Source organism: Paramisgurnus dabryanus, chromosome 5 (genome assembly GCF_030506205.2).
Source record: "Paramisgurnus dabryanus chromosome 5, PD_genome_1.1, whole genome shotgun sequence".
Classification (NCBI taxonomy): Eukaryota; Metazoa; Chordata; class Actinopteri; order Cypriniformes; family Cobitidae; genus Paramisgurnus; species Paramisgurnus dabryanus.
This window is the reverse complement of record NC_133341.1, coordinates 11,086,350-11,103,595: the sequence shown is the minus strand read 5'-3', so window position 1 is coordinate 11,103,595 and position 17,246 is coordinate 11,086,350. Positions and strand designations below refer to the sequence as shown.

Genomic DNA, 17,246 nt, shown 5'->3' with positions numbered 1-17,246 from the left:
TTTACATCTATTCTGTACCACTCATTTAAAAGAACAAACAAGATCATTTCCGATTTTTATTTTTATTACATAAAAGTATATTTTTATATACTTGTACAGTGTATCAGTTATCAGGTATAGTAGACATGGCTGAAATATTGCTACTGGGTCATATGGGATCAGTCTATGGAAAGCAAAAGTAAAGACCGAAATAATGCTTAACACCATATACATTGTGAGAACAAATATAGGAGGATGCAAATGGTTGAGTTGATTGTGTGTGCGCAAGACTCCCACAATAGACAATCTAGTCATACTTTAATAATACAGAAAAAGCTTTGTACAGTTTAACTATTCAGCAAATCTAAATGGATGAAACATATTTTTGGTAATATAACATCACGCCACACATTTTACTCAAACCAGTGTCCTAGCAAAAAGATATTTATGTCTACAAATTTAGTCAAAGTGTAAGTGAATCATGCCCATCTGTGAAAAGTTTTATCTAGTCATGCGCTGTATAAAGTGACATTACTGCCCTCCAGATGCAAGGATGTTGTTGTTGATATGTTGATCTGCATGTAAATCCGTCATTTTAAAAACTTGAACTAACTTAATGTTGCCACGACACCCGTGTCCTCACTACGGCACGCCCCTTACGCCATTGTTTATGTGTCTCATTTATCATTCCCTGATAACTGCTTCAGACCAGTTTGCCAACATTTCTCATCGTAAATGTTGATCTGTATGTAAATCTTTCGTTTTAAAGAGCTAAACCATAACTTCATCATTGTGTGTTGACTTGTGCGTCCTTATTACGACACATCCATACCAGCATTGCTTTCTACATCTTGTTCACACTGAGGATTTTCCAGGTATCTTACTAGGTACTCTTTTCGGGTGCGATCCCAGAAGATTTACGGAGCGTGTTTGCATACACACAGAAGCTTTTTTGGTGATTTTACTGGTATTTTCTGGGACCAAAGTGCTGTGTGAATGAGGTTGAACTGTGTTAATAAGTCAGAATGCATGAAAAACCGTTAGACCCCCACCCCTCCTTTAATCTGATATAATACTGTATCTAGGTGTGATTTCTCCTTACATACCATTGCCCAATCTCCTCAGGGAATAAGTGGTGAATTAAAAACACTCAAATACCTCAAACCATCTTATCAAGAGTAGTATCTGGGACAGCTTTATTCAACACCATGATATTTAGAAGGCAGGTAGGTTTTAACTTATCTCCAAACTGAAATGGGACACTAAATATTTTGACTTGATCACAAGTCATCTTTATTTATACCATAGATTCAGTAATTGTTAAAAGTGCATTTAAGGGAATCAATCTTCATTGTTTATAGCTTTAGTTATGACCTCATTCCAGTCCTAGATCCTGATTGGTCAATAACTGTGTTTTATTTACAATAACACACAGCTTTGGCTGCGTTTACATTTTGCATTAACATGCGATCTCGGTGATCCGTTCATGCAGATCCGATCATCCGTATATCAGGACATGGCGCGTTTACATTTGTCACATAAATGTGGCTTCTGTATCTGGATGTGTGATCGGATCCCGTTCAGGGAGACGCGCTGAGTGGATACCTGTCAATCACGGATGGCTACAGCTGTCTTTAGCCACATGATAGGGTTGTCGCGGGAACCGCAATCCCGTATTGTACCATGTTACTGAGAAGCAAACAGCAGAGAATAACTAGAAAAACCCAAAAAGCGTGATGTTCTCATTTTGAGCTTTATTATCTTTAAAGGGCGTGTTGCAGGTTAACCACCACTGTCGATTAATGGGTACATAAATCACTCAAGATATGTGTATAATTTTTAAAATGTCTCAAAAATGGTCTTAAAGAACACTTTTTTTACGTTTTTGGTATTAACGGTTTTTTTACGCAATTCTGCGATGACGTCACGTTGGGTAGAAGTGGAGAAAGCCTCAGCCAGAGCCATAGAGATAGATGAGACATTTATTGCTGTTTAATACTTACGTATACAATTTGGAAATCATATATACATCGTAGGAAATATATAATGTGTTATACTGCAAAGTTACCATGCTAATTATTATTTATGATATCTGTGGAGATAAATAAAACTTCGCAAATCTGCTGATTTGATCCATTCATGTCCTGACCACCAGGCTAGAGATTTTTAAACATCCTTAATCCACACTTACTAGTCTATCAAATAATATCTCAAATATATTGTTTTGTGAAATAAAAGGATGCTTTGTTATATTGTTTATGCGATTATAATGAATCACACGATCATTTTATACGCAGCAGTCAGCAGCTGCAGCACACTCGGATCCGACCGCATACATACTGTAATAAACAGGCGTTCGGCGGCTTTTTACATCACGACAGACTATGCCATTTGAGGAGGAACCGCTCATTGATCACCGTATTTTTATAAATCCTGTACATGTTTGGACCTGCCGAACAGGTTGAGCACTTTCATATACTTTGTTGAGCAGAGAGGCTGCACTTTGACCAGCGGGCTGCGGGAACCGGCGCACATCACGCTGCCAGACGGTGTTGTTTACTCGAAACGTATAACTATTATCAGATCGACCAACCGGGAAAGTCCCGACTCTCTCGATTGCCATTCCGCTACTGGCTGTAAGAAAGTGAGTGCGTTTGGGTCGCTGGTCCCCGCGAACAGATGTGACGCGCCTCACTCACCTTCCAGGATTAGAGACATGCTGCCAAAACCGTTTGTGCTGAAGATCGCATAAAGTTACACCCATTTCAGGCAGGATCATGGACCCCCTCAAGCCAGCATGCACGAGTATGTTAATTGTTTGTTTACTTTCTACACGAAGATATGCTAACGTTATGCTATCTGGCTGTCTGCCTATCTCTCTATACTAGCCTATCCATCTGTCTGTCTGTCTGTCTGTCTATCTATAATCTGCGCTATCAGAACTGTACTTTACTCGTCTTTCTAAAGTCATTCTCAATGCTCTCAATGCGGCTTTGGTAAATTCTCTCCCCAGCGTGACGTCATACAGTGCGTTGTGGGGGAAATGAGAATCATTGCAAACCGCTGTACTTTTTCATACTTTTTCGGGTTTTGTGATACCCAACAACATAAATTACAATGGATAACACTTTAAATGGTTATTACACACAAGCAAGTTGCACAAATTCGTAAAAAAAAAAACCTGCAACACGCACTTTAAAGGCTTTATCTTTGTTTATCATCAACGTCCGCGCCAGGGTGCAGGGTTTCAGCCGATGTAACGTTACCTGAACTTGACTTTCACCCGCATGCTTTTCATCAACAACAAAATCCGTGTGAAACATTAGGATGACCATCCCGACTTTTTAGTCTGCCTGAATTTATACGTTTTTGATTTATGATTTACGAATATGATTTAACTAAAACAGCTAACAATTTCCTAAATTTCCTGTTCATGTCTCCCTCTATAGTGCGTATAGTAATGTAATTTACAAACACATTTATAAGTAACTTACTTTGTATAAAACCAACATTGAATACATGTATTTAGTTAATGTTATTATGGTTTGTACGTGTTTTCAAGTGACTTAAAATGTGTTAAATGAGATAGAGACTGCTGACTGACCAGAAAGAAGCGCAACATTCATATAAGGGCTTGATATGTCGCCATGGAAACTCAAACATTATAACGATTGATTCAATTCTGCCATTAAATATTAAATCACTCCATAAATAGTGGAAACATGTTAAACATATGACTGAATAAGTTATATACAGTCAGCTGTGTTAAAATGCATTTGTATATCGATTTATTTCAAGATACGTTTAAGCTAGCTAGCATTTTTCCACAAATATAAATGCAGAAGTGTAAAGAGTAGCTGAAAGCCATACTTGAGTAAAAGTACAAATCCCTTACTGTAAAAATTACTCCACTACAAGTTACAAGTCACCAATTTAAATAGGACTTGAGTCAAAGTATTAAAGTAACCCAATTTAAAAGTACTCAAGTATTTTTACTCGTACTGAATGTTGGCTCAAAGATGCACTAGTTCTCAACACAAAGAGACATTGTAGGTCTGGGCAGTGAAAACTAAGAAAGTTTATTTATGAGGTTTTATTTCCAATAGAAAAGAAATCAAACACCTCAAAATTTTGACCTGGCAGAACAAACACAGATTAAACATAGTCATAGTCTTTTGACTTAAATTTAATTTCGTTTTAGTCATATTTTTGTCATCTGAATTGATTTAGTTTTAGTCTAATTTTATTCAAGTAAATGCCATGAGATTTTAGTCTAGAAATCTACATTAAATTTAATTTAAACCCATTTAATTTTAGTCTAGGTTTTGTGTGACGTTGGCCTGCAAATGCAGATACGATGGCTGGATTGCGTTTACATTACACTGAGATCCGATCACAAAGCGTCCTCGACTACCTCTGCATCAGGACACACAGATCGGATAACATTCCGAACACAAACGCGTTTACACTTATCTTTTCAATGTGTATGTGGAGAACATCCGGATACAGGTCGCATGTTAATGCCAAGTGTAAACGCAGCCTCTGACTGCTGCACCCACCGATTCTGTGTATCTCTGTGCAGCACCCTTAGCAAAGTAAACATCTGAAACATTTTTGTTGCTGTTTACAGTCATGCAAGGAGTACATTATTCCAGCCGAAGAAGGGCTTTTAATGCTTTTACAGTACATTATTTAAGATGCACCAAATGACTTTTCATGGAGAAGGACCTTGGTAGAAACCAGGCTGGGTCGAAGGACACGTTCTCCCCTGGCTATATAAATTAAATGTTCTAGTTTATGATACTAAACTGCTACTCAGGTCAGATTGTGGATTAATATTATTCAAAGTTTACTTTTTCCAGTAGTGGACGAATGGCTAAGCAGTGACTGTAGGAATGACAAAACTTTTTTGCAGTCTTAGCAAGTCCAGGGATGGCGTGTTTTAAAGTTGATCTTAGAAGTCTAATCCAATAATTAGTCTGGTTGTTATCTTTGCTCAGACCTGCCAAGGGCTGTCTAGTCAAGTCTTTACAGCTGATCTGTTCCTAAATTACTTGCTTGATATTAGGGCCTTTCACACTGTGGGAACCTTTTCATAGTACTTAAAATATTTCTGGGACTGCCCGCTTTTTTGCGCGTTCAGACCAAAGGAACTGGGAACAATTTTATTGTAATCTTGGAATAGGAATGAGACAGACAATTATACAGGTAGATGTTAATCTTTTGATGTACATCAAAGTTAGTGCTTCAGGTGTTATTGGAAGCGTTCCCGGTTCTGGATGACTTGATGCAGCCTAACAAGCACTATACATTCTAAAAAGAGTGCTAAAAAGCACTAAAAGCTCGTAATCATAGGGGAACCATTTTTTGTGCTATATAGCACCTATAAAGCACCTATGAAGAACCATGCGGGTGTGATATAGCACCACTATAGCACCAGATATGGTTCTATATAGCACTATATGGTTCTAGGGGCTACATTGCACTTAAAATAGTTCCTCTATAATTACGAGCCAGTGAACCACTTTTACCACGTGAACCACGTTTGTTTTTAAGAGTGTAGGAAAAGGTTACATTGTTACTTATAGGCCAAAATTGTGAGACTCCAATGAACATGAAGGACTTTAATGGTATAGAACCTCACTCGTATATTAAGAAGTAAAACCAGTTAGGGCTTTATAGGTAATCAGCCATATTTTAAAATGCATACCTTGTTTAATAGTCAGCCAATGCAGTGTTGACATAACCTGGCTAATATGATAATTTTTTGGTTCTATAACCACTGCATTAAAGATATTTTAAGATGAAAAAATACAGATTACTTAAAAAAAATAATGATGAGGATGTTGAAAATCTTGATAAATAAGTTTAGCAGTGACAAAGCACATGATGTACTTTGGGTTCAGCAGAGTCGGACTTCACAGAACCGTAGCAACAATTCGTCCTGTTCCTTGAAACGTTTTCCCACCTTTAATGCAAATGAGGTATGTTTACATGCAAATTAAATATCACAATGAAACTGATCATTTCCCGGTCCCATGCTGTTGTTGTCACCAAATGTGTGCTTAACCAAATGTTATGGTTTAATATAATGTTTTGACAGATGTCAAATATCATTTATATCTCTTTGTTCTCACAGTCTCACTGCTGCTTTCATATAGTACGTTAATTACTTCAGTATCAATTTCGGTAATATTATCTGTTTATTGCTTGGACTGATATTGTATCTATAATAATCAAGCCATTTTTGGGCATAAGCTCATTCTAACAAATATATTAACATATAAGTGGAATCTGTGTCAAGGCAAACTACAATTTACTACATTATAGAAATATGGCTTTCAAGTACTCAAATTTTGCCTTTTAGTAAAACATACAGATTATGATTAAAGCAAAGTATAAAGGCTGTGATTGGCCAGATTAACCATATATCATATATAAAAGAATATTAAATGCTTTTAAAGTAACATACAGTACCATGTTACATCTGTGTCTTTGACAAGCGAGAAGTTTCAGGCCATCTGGCAGTGACTACTTTTAGATTGTAAACCATAGCTGTTGTTGTTCACCACACACCTGCATAACCACACACAGATTATAACATCTACAGAAGCCTTATGCTGTTGAAGATGCCAGTATCCTCCACTGTCTTGATGACTTATGGCCAACATTATGCTTAATCTATAAAGACAGTTTTTACTTCATATCTTCCTTCATATCAGTGAGCAAGCTGTGTGGACAGTGCAGCCTTGACCTTTACTGTTTAACCTCCTAAGACCTGGGTTTTGGCTTTTTTTCCAGATTTCTACCAGCAATTTTGGGGTTAGGAAGAACCAATAAATATAATAACAATTTTTTTTAAGAACATGAAGCAGTGTATTTGTCCATGTCTGAGTACAACAGGTTCCAGTTACACAGAATGAAGTAATATTGTGCAAACATCATAAAAATGTATGTCCACATATGTTGACATCCAGATCTTAGGAGGATAATGTGTATACTGTTTAGCTTATAGAAAGAAAACAAAAATTGTGTTATATTGACGTATTTGGCAAATGTATGTTTATCCAAAGTGCATTTAATCTATACATTTGATCTGATTGTTTGTTTTCTGCGAGTCAAACTTGCATGACCTTTGTGCTAAACTACAGTTATGCTGTACCAACTGAGCTGCAAGTTTGTTGTTTTAGGTGTAATAAACAGAAAATGAAGTGAAAGTTAGCTAACTCTTATACTTATTCTTAAACCAAAACTCCACAGCTGATGCAGTATTTGCGTCATGCCACTAATTAATGTTATTGCATTTGTGGTTGTGTGTGTCAACATCCTGTTCTAGCTTGCAACAGCATAATTTCTTGTAAGTAGGCTTATATATAAGTAAGGCATTGATCAACTCTACTAGTAAAAAATATAATATGCAGTAACCAGGTTCAGGTCAAGTTCTGTTAATCTTCTTCCTCTCTCTCTGTTTATGAGTCACTACTGACATCCACAACACTCAATTCATTGTCACGCATCTTGCACCTGTGGTCCTGTCTGTTTTTCTGGACTAGTGCAAAGATTTCAGGTTGTTTTTGTGGTTTAGGTGAGAAAACAGCACAGTCTAGGCTTATTCTCAATAAAACTCAGTAGAGAATAAAGTACTTGATAAGACACAACTAGACTCAATAAAACACAACAGAAAAAGAGTTTAGTCTGTGTTCTTCTATCATCAGGCTTTTCCATCCGTTATTATAAACCATAAAAACTACCATTAGCATGACTGAAAGTTGATAAAGTAAAGAAATAACAGTTTTCAGGATGTATTGCTTCTGACCTTCTGACCTGAGATATCAAACCAGCAGAATGGCAAATGAAAATGGCAGGAAACAAATAATAACTTATAGGGGTTTTCTTAAAATAGTTGTATATCTCAGTGCTATGATGCTTAATCTTTCATGTTCTGCCTTCCTCTTTCTTTCACGGTAGCATATAAGACGTCAGTTTCAGAGTTCAGAAGGTCTGATTCAGGGGTGGAGCTGTTCTTCTCACTCGTAAGAGCTGATGAGAAAACAAAAATGACATGAAACACAAATGGCCCTGACCAGTGGCGGCTCGTGACTGCTCATCCTAGGAGCGCAAATTCAAAATATGTGTTCATGTGTGTTGCTTGTGTTTTCAAAATATGTGTTTGTTGCATCATGTGAACCATGTGCATCGTGTCTTGTCAGAATAAGTGCCTTCTGCACACGCGTCAAAATGGTTTATGATAAAAGAGACGCTCACGTTCACAAAATACACACCAGACACTCCCTTAACAGTAAACTCTGATTACGCATGAGATTATGCGAGTACGCGAGCATCTCTTTTATCATAAACCCTTTAGACGCGTCTGCAGCAGGCACTTACTTTGACAAAACACGTGATGCACACAGGATCTCTTGACACGCAGAACACATATTTTGAAATAACGAACTACACACATGACGGGCTACATACAGTCTTGTTCAAAATAATAGCAGTACAATGTGACTAACCAGAATAATCAAGGTTTTTAGTATATTTTTTTATTGCTACGTGGCAAACAAGTTACCAGTAGGTTCAGTAGATTCTCAGAAAACAAATGAGACCCAGAATTCATGATATGCACGCTCTTAAGGCTGTGCAATTGGGCAATTAGTTGAATTAGTTGAAAGGGGTGTGTTCAAAAAAATAGCAGTGTGGCATTCAATCACTGAGGTCATCAATTTTGTGAAGAAACAGGTGTGAATCAGGTGGCCCCTATTTAAGGATGAAGCCAACACTTGTTGAACATGCATTTGAAAGCTGAGGAAAATGGGTCGTTTAAGACATTGTTCAGAAGAACAGCGTACTTTGATTAAAAAGTTGATTGGAGAGGGGAAAACCTATAAAGAGGTGCAAAAAATGATAGGCAGTTCAGCTAAAATGATCTCCAATGCCTTAAAATGGAGAGCAAAACCAGAGAGACGTGGAAGAAAACGGAAGACAACCATCAAAATGGATAGAAGAATAACCAGAATGGCAAAGGCTCAGCCAATGATCACCTCCAGGATGATCAAAGACAGTCTGGAGTTACCTGTAAGTACTGTGACAGTTAGAAGACGTCTGTGTGAAGCTAATCTATTTTCAAGAATCCCCCGCAAAGTCCCTCTGTTAAAAAAAAGCATGTGCAGAAGAGGTTACAATTTGCCAAAGAACACATCAACTGGCCTAAAGAGAAATGGAGGAACATTTTGTGGACTGATGAGAGTAAAATTGTTCTTTTTGGGTCCAAGGGCCACAGGCAGTTTGTGAGACGACCCCCAAACTCTGAATTCAAGCCACAGTACACAGTGAAGACATTGAAGCATGGAGCATGATATGGGCATGTTTCTCCTACTATGGTGTTGGGCCTATTTATCGCATACCAGGGATCATGGATCAGTTTGCATATGTTAAAATACTTGAAGAGGTCATGTTGCCCTATGCTGAAGAGGACATGCCCTTGAAATGGTTGTTTCAACAAGACAATGACCCAAAACACACTAGTAAACGGGCAAAGTCTTGGTTCCAAACCAACAAAATTATTGTTATGGAGTGGCCAGCCCAATCTCCAGACCTTAATCCAATTGAGAACTTGTGGGGTGATATCAAAAATGCTGTTTCTGAAGCAAAACCAAGAAATGTGAATGAATTGTGGAATGTTGTTAAAGAATCATGGAGTGGAATAACAGCTGAGAGGTGCCACAAGTTGGTTGACTCCATGCCACACAGATGTCAAGCAGTTTTAAAAAACTGTGGTCATACAACTAAATATTAGTTAAGTGATTCACAGGATTGCTAAATCCCAGAAAAAAAATGTTTGTACAAAATAGTTTTGAGTTTGTACAGTCAAAGATAGACACTGCTATTTTTTTGAACACACCCCTTTCAACTAATTGCCCAATTGCACAGCCTTAAGAGCGTGCATATCATGAATGCTGGGTCTCATTTGTTTTCTGAGAATCTACTGAACCTACTGGTAACTTGTTTGCCACGTAGCAATAAAAAATATACTAAAAACATTGATTATTCTGGTTAGTCACATTGTACTGCTATTATTTTGAACAAGACTGTACATGATGTGACAAACTTCGCATCGAGTGCCCCCTGAAAAAAGAAGTCACCGGCTGCCACTGGTCCTGACACAATGATATGTAGAAAAAATACTTAAAATATTTAATAGGGTGTCCTCATCGACACATTTACATGCAGCCTCAAAATGCGATTATAATGGGATTACTTTAATCGCATCTATACCGCACTAACTGAACTGCGTGTGTGTTTTTGTCATGCACCTTGACATAAGGAAGTTCTGTCAACACGAGCTGTCAGCAGTCTATATGTCAGCATATAAAACAGTTACAGGCACTGTCGTAATATTTCTGTCTAAAAAAGAATCTGTAATTAATTCTGTAAATTAAAACAGTGGACAGTATATGTGAGTTAATTATTTGTGCTTACATTGGGCTATGTGTGAATAATAAGCACAATCATTAGTGAATAATCAGAAAATAAAAACTGCACGTAAACAGGCATGAAGAGGTTTGCAGGAGTCATGTACAGTAAACATCTTACTGCAATTAAGTCCTTACTTTGAATTATTTGCATTATTGGTGTACATAGTCAAAGTGCAAAATTACCATTGGTGTCATTGCGGCTATGAACAACTAAGGCATAGGTTGTTTCATCTGTTTGTTCAAATATTTGTCCTGAAACCATAGAGACAGTAATGGAAATGTAATTAAATGTAAATTACAATTATAATATAGCACACAGTTATTTGACTGATAGAGACTATAATATATTGTAAATATGTAGACAGATTAAGCTTAAGGCCAAGTCATGTTCCACCACTATAAACATTCACTTTAAAGCTATTTTGACTTATTCACAACAGGTCTTAGCTTATTTGTGCAAAGTGCAAAGAGGCTGAGATTAGCAGGTTAGGAACAGATTAAAGAAAACTTACCAACACTGTTATGGCAATTGTGTGAACTTGGGACTGATCGTCCTGAAAGAGGAATTTTAATGTAAATAATTATATACAGTGGCCCCAAAAATATATTTGGACAAATAATCTACAGCTTCATTTTCATTTCATAAGAAAAGAAACATCCAATGTGGTTGATACTGGGTGTGGCAGGTTTATTATGAACAATATTAAAGAGACATGATCATTTATAATCATACTTATTTAAAGTTATGTGCACCATCATGTAAAGCTGGCCTAGCTTTTTTATAATGTTTCATGAAACTCCAGTTTCACCTGTACTTTATATAATTTAAAATAATTTATGAAGGGGCAGTTTCTCTGACAGGAATTTACGGAAGAGGATTAGGGCCACTGGTGAAAAAATTATTTGAATTCTGACTTTTTTCTCAGAATTCTGACTTTAATCTCAGAATTCTGACTTTAATCTCAGAATTCTGACTTTAATGTCAGAATTTGAATTCTGACTTTATTCTCAGTTTAAAGTCAGAATTCTGAGAATAAAGTCAGAATTCTGAGAATAAAGTCAGAATTCAAATTTTGAGTTTAAAGTCAGAATTCTGACTTTAATCTCAGAATTCTGACTTTAAACTCAAAATTTGAATTCTGACTTTATTCTCAGTTTAAAGTCAGAATTCTGAGTTTAAAGTCAGAATTCTGAGTTAAAAGTCAGATTTCTGAGATTAAAGTCAGAATTCTGAGAATAAAGTCAGAATTCTGAGAATAAAGTCAGAATTCTGAGAATAAAGTCAGAATTCAAATTTTGAGTTAAAGTCAGAATTCTGAGAATAAAGTCAGAATTCTGAGAATAAAGTCAGAATTCAAATTTTGAGTTAAAGTCAGAATTCTGAGTTTAAAGTCAGAATTCTGAGTTTAAAGTCAGAATTCTGAGTTTAAAGTCAGAATTCTGAGAAAAAAGTGAGAATTCTGAGAATAAAGTCAGAATTCTGAGAATAAAGTCAGAATTCAAATTTTGAGTTTAAAGTCAGAATTCAAATTTTGAGATTAAAGTCAGAATTCTGAGTTTAAAGTCAGAATTCTGAGTTAAAAGTCAGAATTCTGAGAATAAAGTCAGAATTCTGAGAATAAAGTCAGAATTCTGAGAATAAAGTCAGAATTCTGAGAATAAAGTCAGAATTCAAATTTTGAGTTTAAAGTCAGAATTCTGAGTTTAAAGTCAGAATTCTGAGAATAAAGTCAGAATTCTGAGAATAAAGTCAGAATTCTGAGAATAAAGTCAGAATTCTGAGAATAAAGTCAGAAGTCAGAATTCTGAACATAAAGTCAGAATTCTGAGAATAAAGTCAGAATTCAAATTTTGAGTTTAAAGTCAGAATTCTGAGAATAAAGTCAGAATTCTGAGAATAAAGTCAGAATTCTGAGAATAAAGTCAGAATTCTGAGAATAAAGTCAGAATTCTGAGAATAAAGTCAGAATTCTGAGAATAAAGTCAGAATTCTGAGAATAAAGTCAGAATTCTGAGAATAAAGTCAGAATTCTGAGAATAAAGTCAGAATTCTGAGAATAAAGTCAGAATTCAAATTTTGAGTTTAAAGTCAGAATTCTGAGTTAAAAGTCAGAATTCTGAGTTAAAAGTCAGAATTCTGAGAATAAAGTCAGAATTCTGAGAATAAAGTCAGAATTCTGAGAATAAAGTCAGAATTCTGAGAATAAAGTCAGAATTCTGAGATTAAAGTCAGAATTCTGAGTTAAAAGTCAGAATTCTGAGAATAAAGTCAGAATTCTGAGAATAAAGTCAGAATTCAAATTTTGAGTTTAAAGTCAGAATTCTGAGTTTAAAGTCAGAATTCTGAGAATAAAGTCAGAATTCTGAGAATAAAGTCAGAATTCTGAGAATAAAGTCAGAATTCTGAGAATAAAGTCAGAAGTCAGAATTCTGAGAATAAAGTCAGAATTCTGAGAATAAAGTCAGAATTCAAATTTTGAGTTTAAAGTCAGAATTCTGAGTTTAAAGTCAGAATTCTGAGAATAAAGTCAGAATTCTGAGAATAAAGTCAGAATTCTGAGAATAAAGTCAGAATTCTGAGAATAAAGTCAGAATTCTGAGAATAAAGTCAGAATTCAAATTTTGAGTTTAAAGTCAGAATTCTGAGTTAAAAGTCAGAATTCTGAGTTAAAAGTCAGAATTCTGAGAATAAAGTCAGAATTCTGAGAATAAAGTCAGAATTCTGAGAATAAAGTCAGAATTCTGAGAATAAAGTCAGAATTCAAATTTTGAGTTTAAAGTCAGAATTCTGAGTTTAAAGTCAGAATTCTGAGTTTAAAGTCAGAATTCTGAGATTAAAGTCAGAATTCTGAGAATAAAGTCAGAATTCAAAAAAACTTTTCACCAGTGGCCCTAATCCTCTTCCGTAGGAATTAGACTAGTCCTAGACTAAAATAAATGTTAGAGCTGTCCAAACTCAAAACAACTTTCACTGACATATCTTAAAATACATCAGTCTTCCTTGTATTGCCTCAAATTTCACACAAGTAATGTTTTTAGTAAGACATGTTTGTAACTAGTTATATGTAATAATTACACAAAGGCCTAGCCCTGGTTTAAGATAATCCCTGTCTGGGAAACCACCCCCTAATGTGTTATATTAAAGGTTTTTTATATTGATAAAAAATTTATTACTTTTCAGAACAGTTATTTCAGAATTATTAGGTTTCATCAGACTTACTCTTTGTATATGTGTAGTAAGCACATGCTGGAATCAGACAAAGAAGCAGAAATCCTCCTCCTCCTAATAGGAGCTGCCAGTAGATGTTCACAGAAGCAAGACCTAATGAAAATAATACAATATCATACAAAAAAACCCTCATCAAATTAAACTGCAGTGAATGTTAATCACCATACAATGAAATCCAAAACAATCCTAAATGGGAAAAAACCTTTTAAACAAATCAATATTGTATAACAAAACATATGTAATTCTGTTATGGATTGTGTAAATGTTATTATCCAGAATTAATCAGAATGGTGGTAAATTAAAAAGAGTGGTACTGGGGTCCATTACAGACCATTAAAAATTAAAGGAATATTTTATATTAAGTCATAATAAGTAAATTTGGACCCGGGACTCATTGTATTTCTCTTCACTATAATGAAGATACACATTAACAGTGCAGTTTTTTGTGTGCTTCTGTGGAGAATTAAATTCATTCATTGATTGACATAGAGTCAGTCCTGAATACCTTTCATTACACATTGTTATATAAAGTTAAATGACAAGTGAACTTAATTGTTTAAGTGCTCTATACAAACTCCAAGTTTGGTGAACTTAAAATTTTAAGTTCAGTCTATGTGGCCACCATACGGAAGAGGATTAGGGCCACTGATGAAAAAAATATTTGAATTCTGACTTTAATCTCAGAATTCTGACTTTAATCTGAGTTTAAAGTCAGAATTCTGAGTTTAAAGTCAGAATTCTGAGATTAAAGTCAGAATTGTAAGATTAAAGTCAAAATTCTGAGTTTAAAGTCAAAATTCTGAGTTTAAAGTCAAAATTCTGAGATAATGGGTCAGAATAATGGGTCTCCTAAAAACGTATATATTTAAGTTTACTTAACTTGGTGGTACAGAAGAGGATTAGGGCCACTGGTGAAAAAAATATTTGAATTCTGACTTTATTCTCAGAATTCTGACTTTATTCTCAGAATTCTGACTTTATTCTCAGAATTCTGACTTTAATCTCAGAATTCTGACTTTAATCTCAGAATTCTGACTTTAATCTCAGGGCCACTGGTGAAAAAAATATTTGAATTCTGACTTTATTCTCAGAATTCTGACTTTATTCTCAGAATTCTGACTTTAATCTCAGAATTCTGACTTTAATCTCAGAATTCTGATTAAATTCTGATTAAATCCCTGAGATTAAAGTCAGAATTCTGAGATTAAAGTCAGAATTCTGAGATTAAAGTCAGAATTCTGAGATTAAAGTCAGAATTCTGAGATTAAAGTCAGAATTCTGAGAATAAATTCAGAATTCTGAGAATAAAGTCAGAATTCAAATATTTTTTTCACCAGTGGCCCTAATCCTCTTCCGTACCACCAAGTTAAGTAAACTTAAATATATAAGTTTTTAGGAGACCCATTACTTAATTTAATTGAGGCAACGAGTTAACTCATTAAAATTAGTTCAGTCAACTTATTAGGGTTTTCAGTGTGTTGATGTGATTCTGCACATTTTTCAGCAATGATGCTTTACAGGGGCTTTTTGCAAACAGCTGTCTTCTGACTGTCACAGTACTTGCAGTTCATTTTAGATCATCTTTTATTTTTTTAAAGGGTGATTAAAGGCTGAATTTTTGCCATCCTGACTAGTCCTCCATCTGTTTTAATTGTAGTTGCTTGTTTACTTCCATGTGCTTTGGGTTTTTGTTTTCATTTTAGAGCATTTACGATCATTTTAGCTGAATATCCTAAACATGCTGCATTTCTTTATACGTTTTCCCCCATAAATCAACTTTTTGAAAATTGCGTTGTTCCTTTAATTAAGGGAATGGTCCATTTTACTTAGAAATTCAGCAGCATATATATTTTATAACAATCGGCGAAACATAGGAGATTCATAAACTATTGAACAAAATAGGAAATTGCAATGATTTAAATGGCTTGAAAATAAAGCCTTACTTTAAACTATTAACATTTACATTACATATGATGTCCAAATATAAACAATATAAATACTAGTTTTCTATTGTACACAACAAAATTACAAGAAAACAAGATTCACAACATGATCTGCAGTTTTCTGGGGAAAATTTCAATTTAGGTATTGTGACCAAAAAATTATGTAAATAGTGATGCAATACATGAAGCCCACATGCAGCATATATATATATATATATGTCCAGTTTAACATGTGATACAAAAACCAAAAGGTTTTCTCTGTAAATTCCCCTAAATGTCAGGCTTCCATGGGAAAGAAAGCCCAATGAACTTATTATAAAGTTAATGTTTTTGTCACTTTGAGTCATATAAGCCACCAGAATTGATCAGTTTTGTAACACTCATGTGTCATTAAATATTTATTTTAGTATAAAAACTAATAGATGCTAAAAAATCCTTAATAAACGTTATTGAAACACTTACTTATGTTTATCTCCATGTAGCCTACCAAACAGTTTGTCTCTCTGAATAGTTTGCAGTGGTAGAGACCCAGATCAGACTTTGTCACATTTCGAATAAGAATGGAGAAGTTTCCAGAGCCAGGGATATAAGAGAATGCCTTAATTCTCCCGTCTCTGCTATTCCAGAACTTTACCTCACCACTTACTGTGACCTCTACAATGTCTTTAAATGTTTCATTTATGTGAGTCCACACAACACTTGCATTTGGAGTCTGGTTTGTTTTAATGAAGGCTTCTTCAAAGTAGCATGGCAGCAGGAGGTCAGACTGCAGCTCTGTAGTTAAGTTAATTCGCCCAGTTAAATTTGATTGACACACATCCTGACCTGTGTGAAAAATGTTAAAACGTATAATAGATGAGGGCATGTAATATTTATCAACAAAATCCCACACAACAAATTGAAAAGTGCATTCAGAGAACAAACTTACCTTTAACATCCATTAGCCAACAGCACCAAAGCATCAACACACCAAACAAATCAAGCAGCATCATGATGTTCTGATCTCCTCACTGAAACTGCAGTTTGACAAGAACACTGAAGTGCAGTGAGCTGACAAGTTATATAAGTCACTTCCTGAAAAGCAATATTGGGCTATATTCAATACACCATTGGGTCAAAAAGGGAAAAACTCAGCCTGTTGTGTTGTAATTTGTAAACCTATGCAGGGTTGTTTGAACCTAAAATGCTGTATTGTTTGAATAAAGTCTTGGGTCAAATCTGGGTTCTTCCCTTTTTGACCCAACAGTGCGTTGAAAATAACCCAGCTTTTTTCAGAGTTGACACAAAAGTATAGCTTAACTGAAGCACAGAACTTTAAATGAAAAGTGATCAAAAGAAACTATCTTTACATGTTTTCCTGCCTTCACTCTCAGGAATAAAGGTACAAAAGTTGTCACTGGGACAGTACCCTTTCAAAAAGGTACACCTTTGTATCCAAAGAGTGCATATTAGTACTTCAAAGGTACATGTTGGCAGTTCAAAGATACATATTTGTACCTAAATGGTACATATTAGGACCTTTTTTAAAGGGTACTGCCCCAGTGACTGCTTTGTACCTTTATTTTTGACAGTGTTGATTGACACAAAGTATTAAAAATACTTTAAATATATTTGTTT

General features: G+C 35.1%; 1 protein-coding gene across 1 annotated transcript; it reads right to left on the bottom strand.

The window, feature by feature from the left end:
- Positions 1-7,656: 7,656 nt before the first annotated feature.
- On the bottom strand, positions 7,657-16,570 carry LOC135748855 (uncharacterized). The gene is made up of 6 exons (XM_065267148.2): positions 16,558-16,570; positions 16,092-16,454; positions 13,678-13,779; positions 10,970-11,011; positions 10,641-10,709; positions 7,657-8,019 (listed from the first exon to the last, which is right to left on the bottom strand). Exons 1-6 carry the CDS (start codon positions 16,568-16,570, stop codon positions 7,907-7,909), a joined length of 702 nt encoding a protein of 233 aa, XP_065123220.2. The 3' UTR covers positions 7,657-7,906.
- Positions 16,571-17,246: the final 676 nt, after the last annotated feature.

Excerpts from the sequence above, each read along its gene's own strand:
- LOC135748855 (XM_065267148.2), bottom strand. Across the intron at positions 11,012-13,677 it reads TTACTACACATATACAAAGA|GACGATCAGTCCCAAGTTCA; the intron begins GTAAGTCTGATG and ends TTCCTCTTTCAG. Across the intron at positions 10,710-10,969 it reads CAATTGCCATAACAGTGTTG|GACAAATATTTGAACAAACA; the intron begins GTAAGTTTTCTT and ends CTATGGTTTCAG.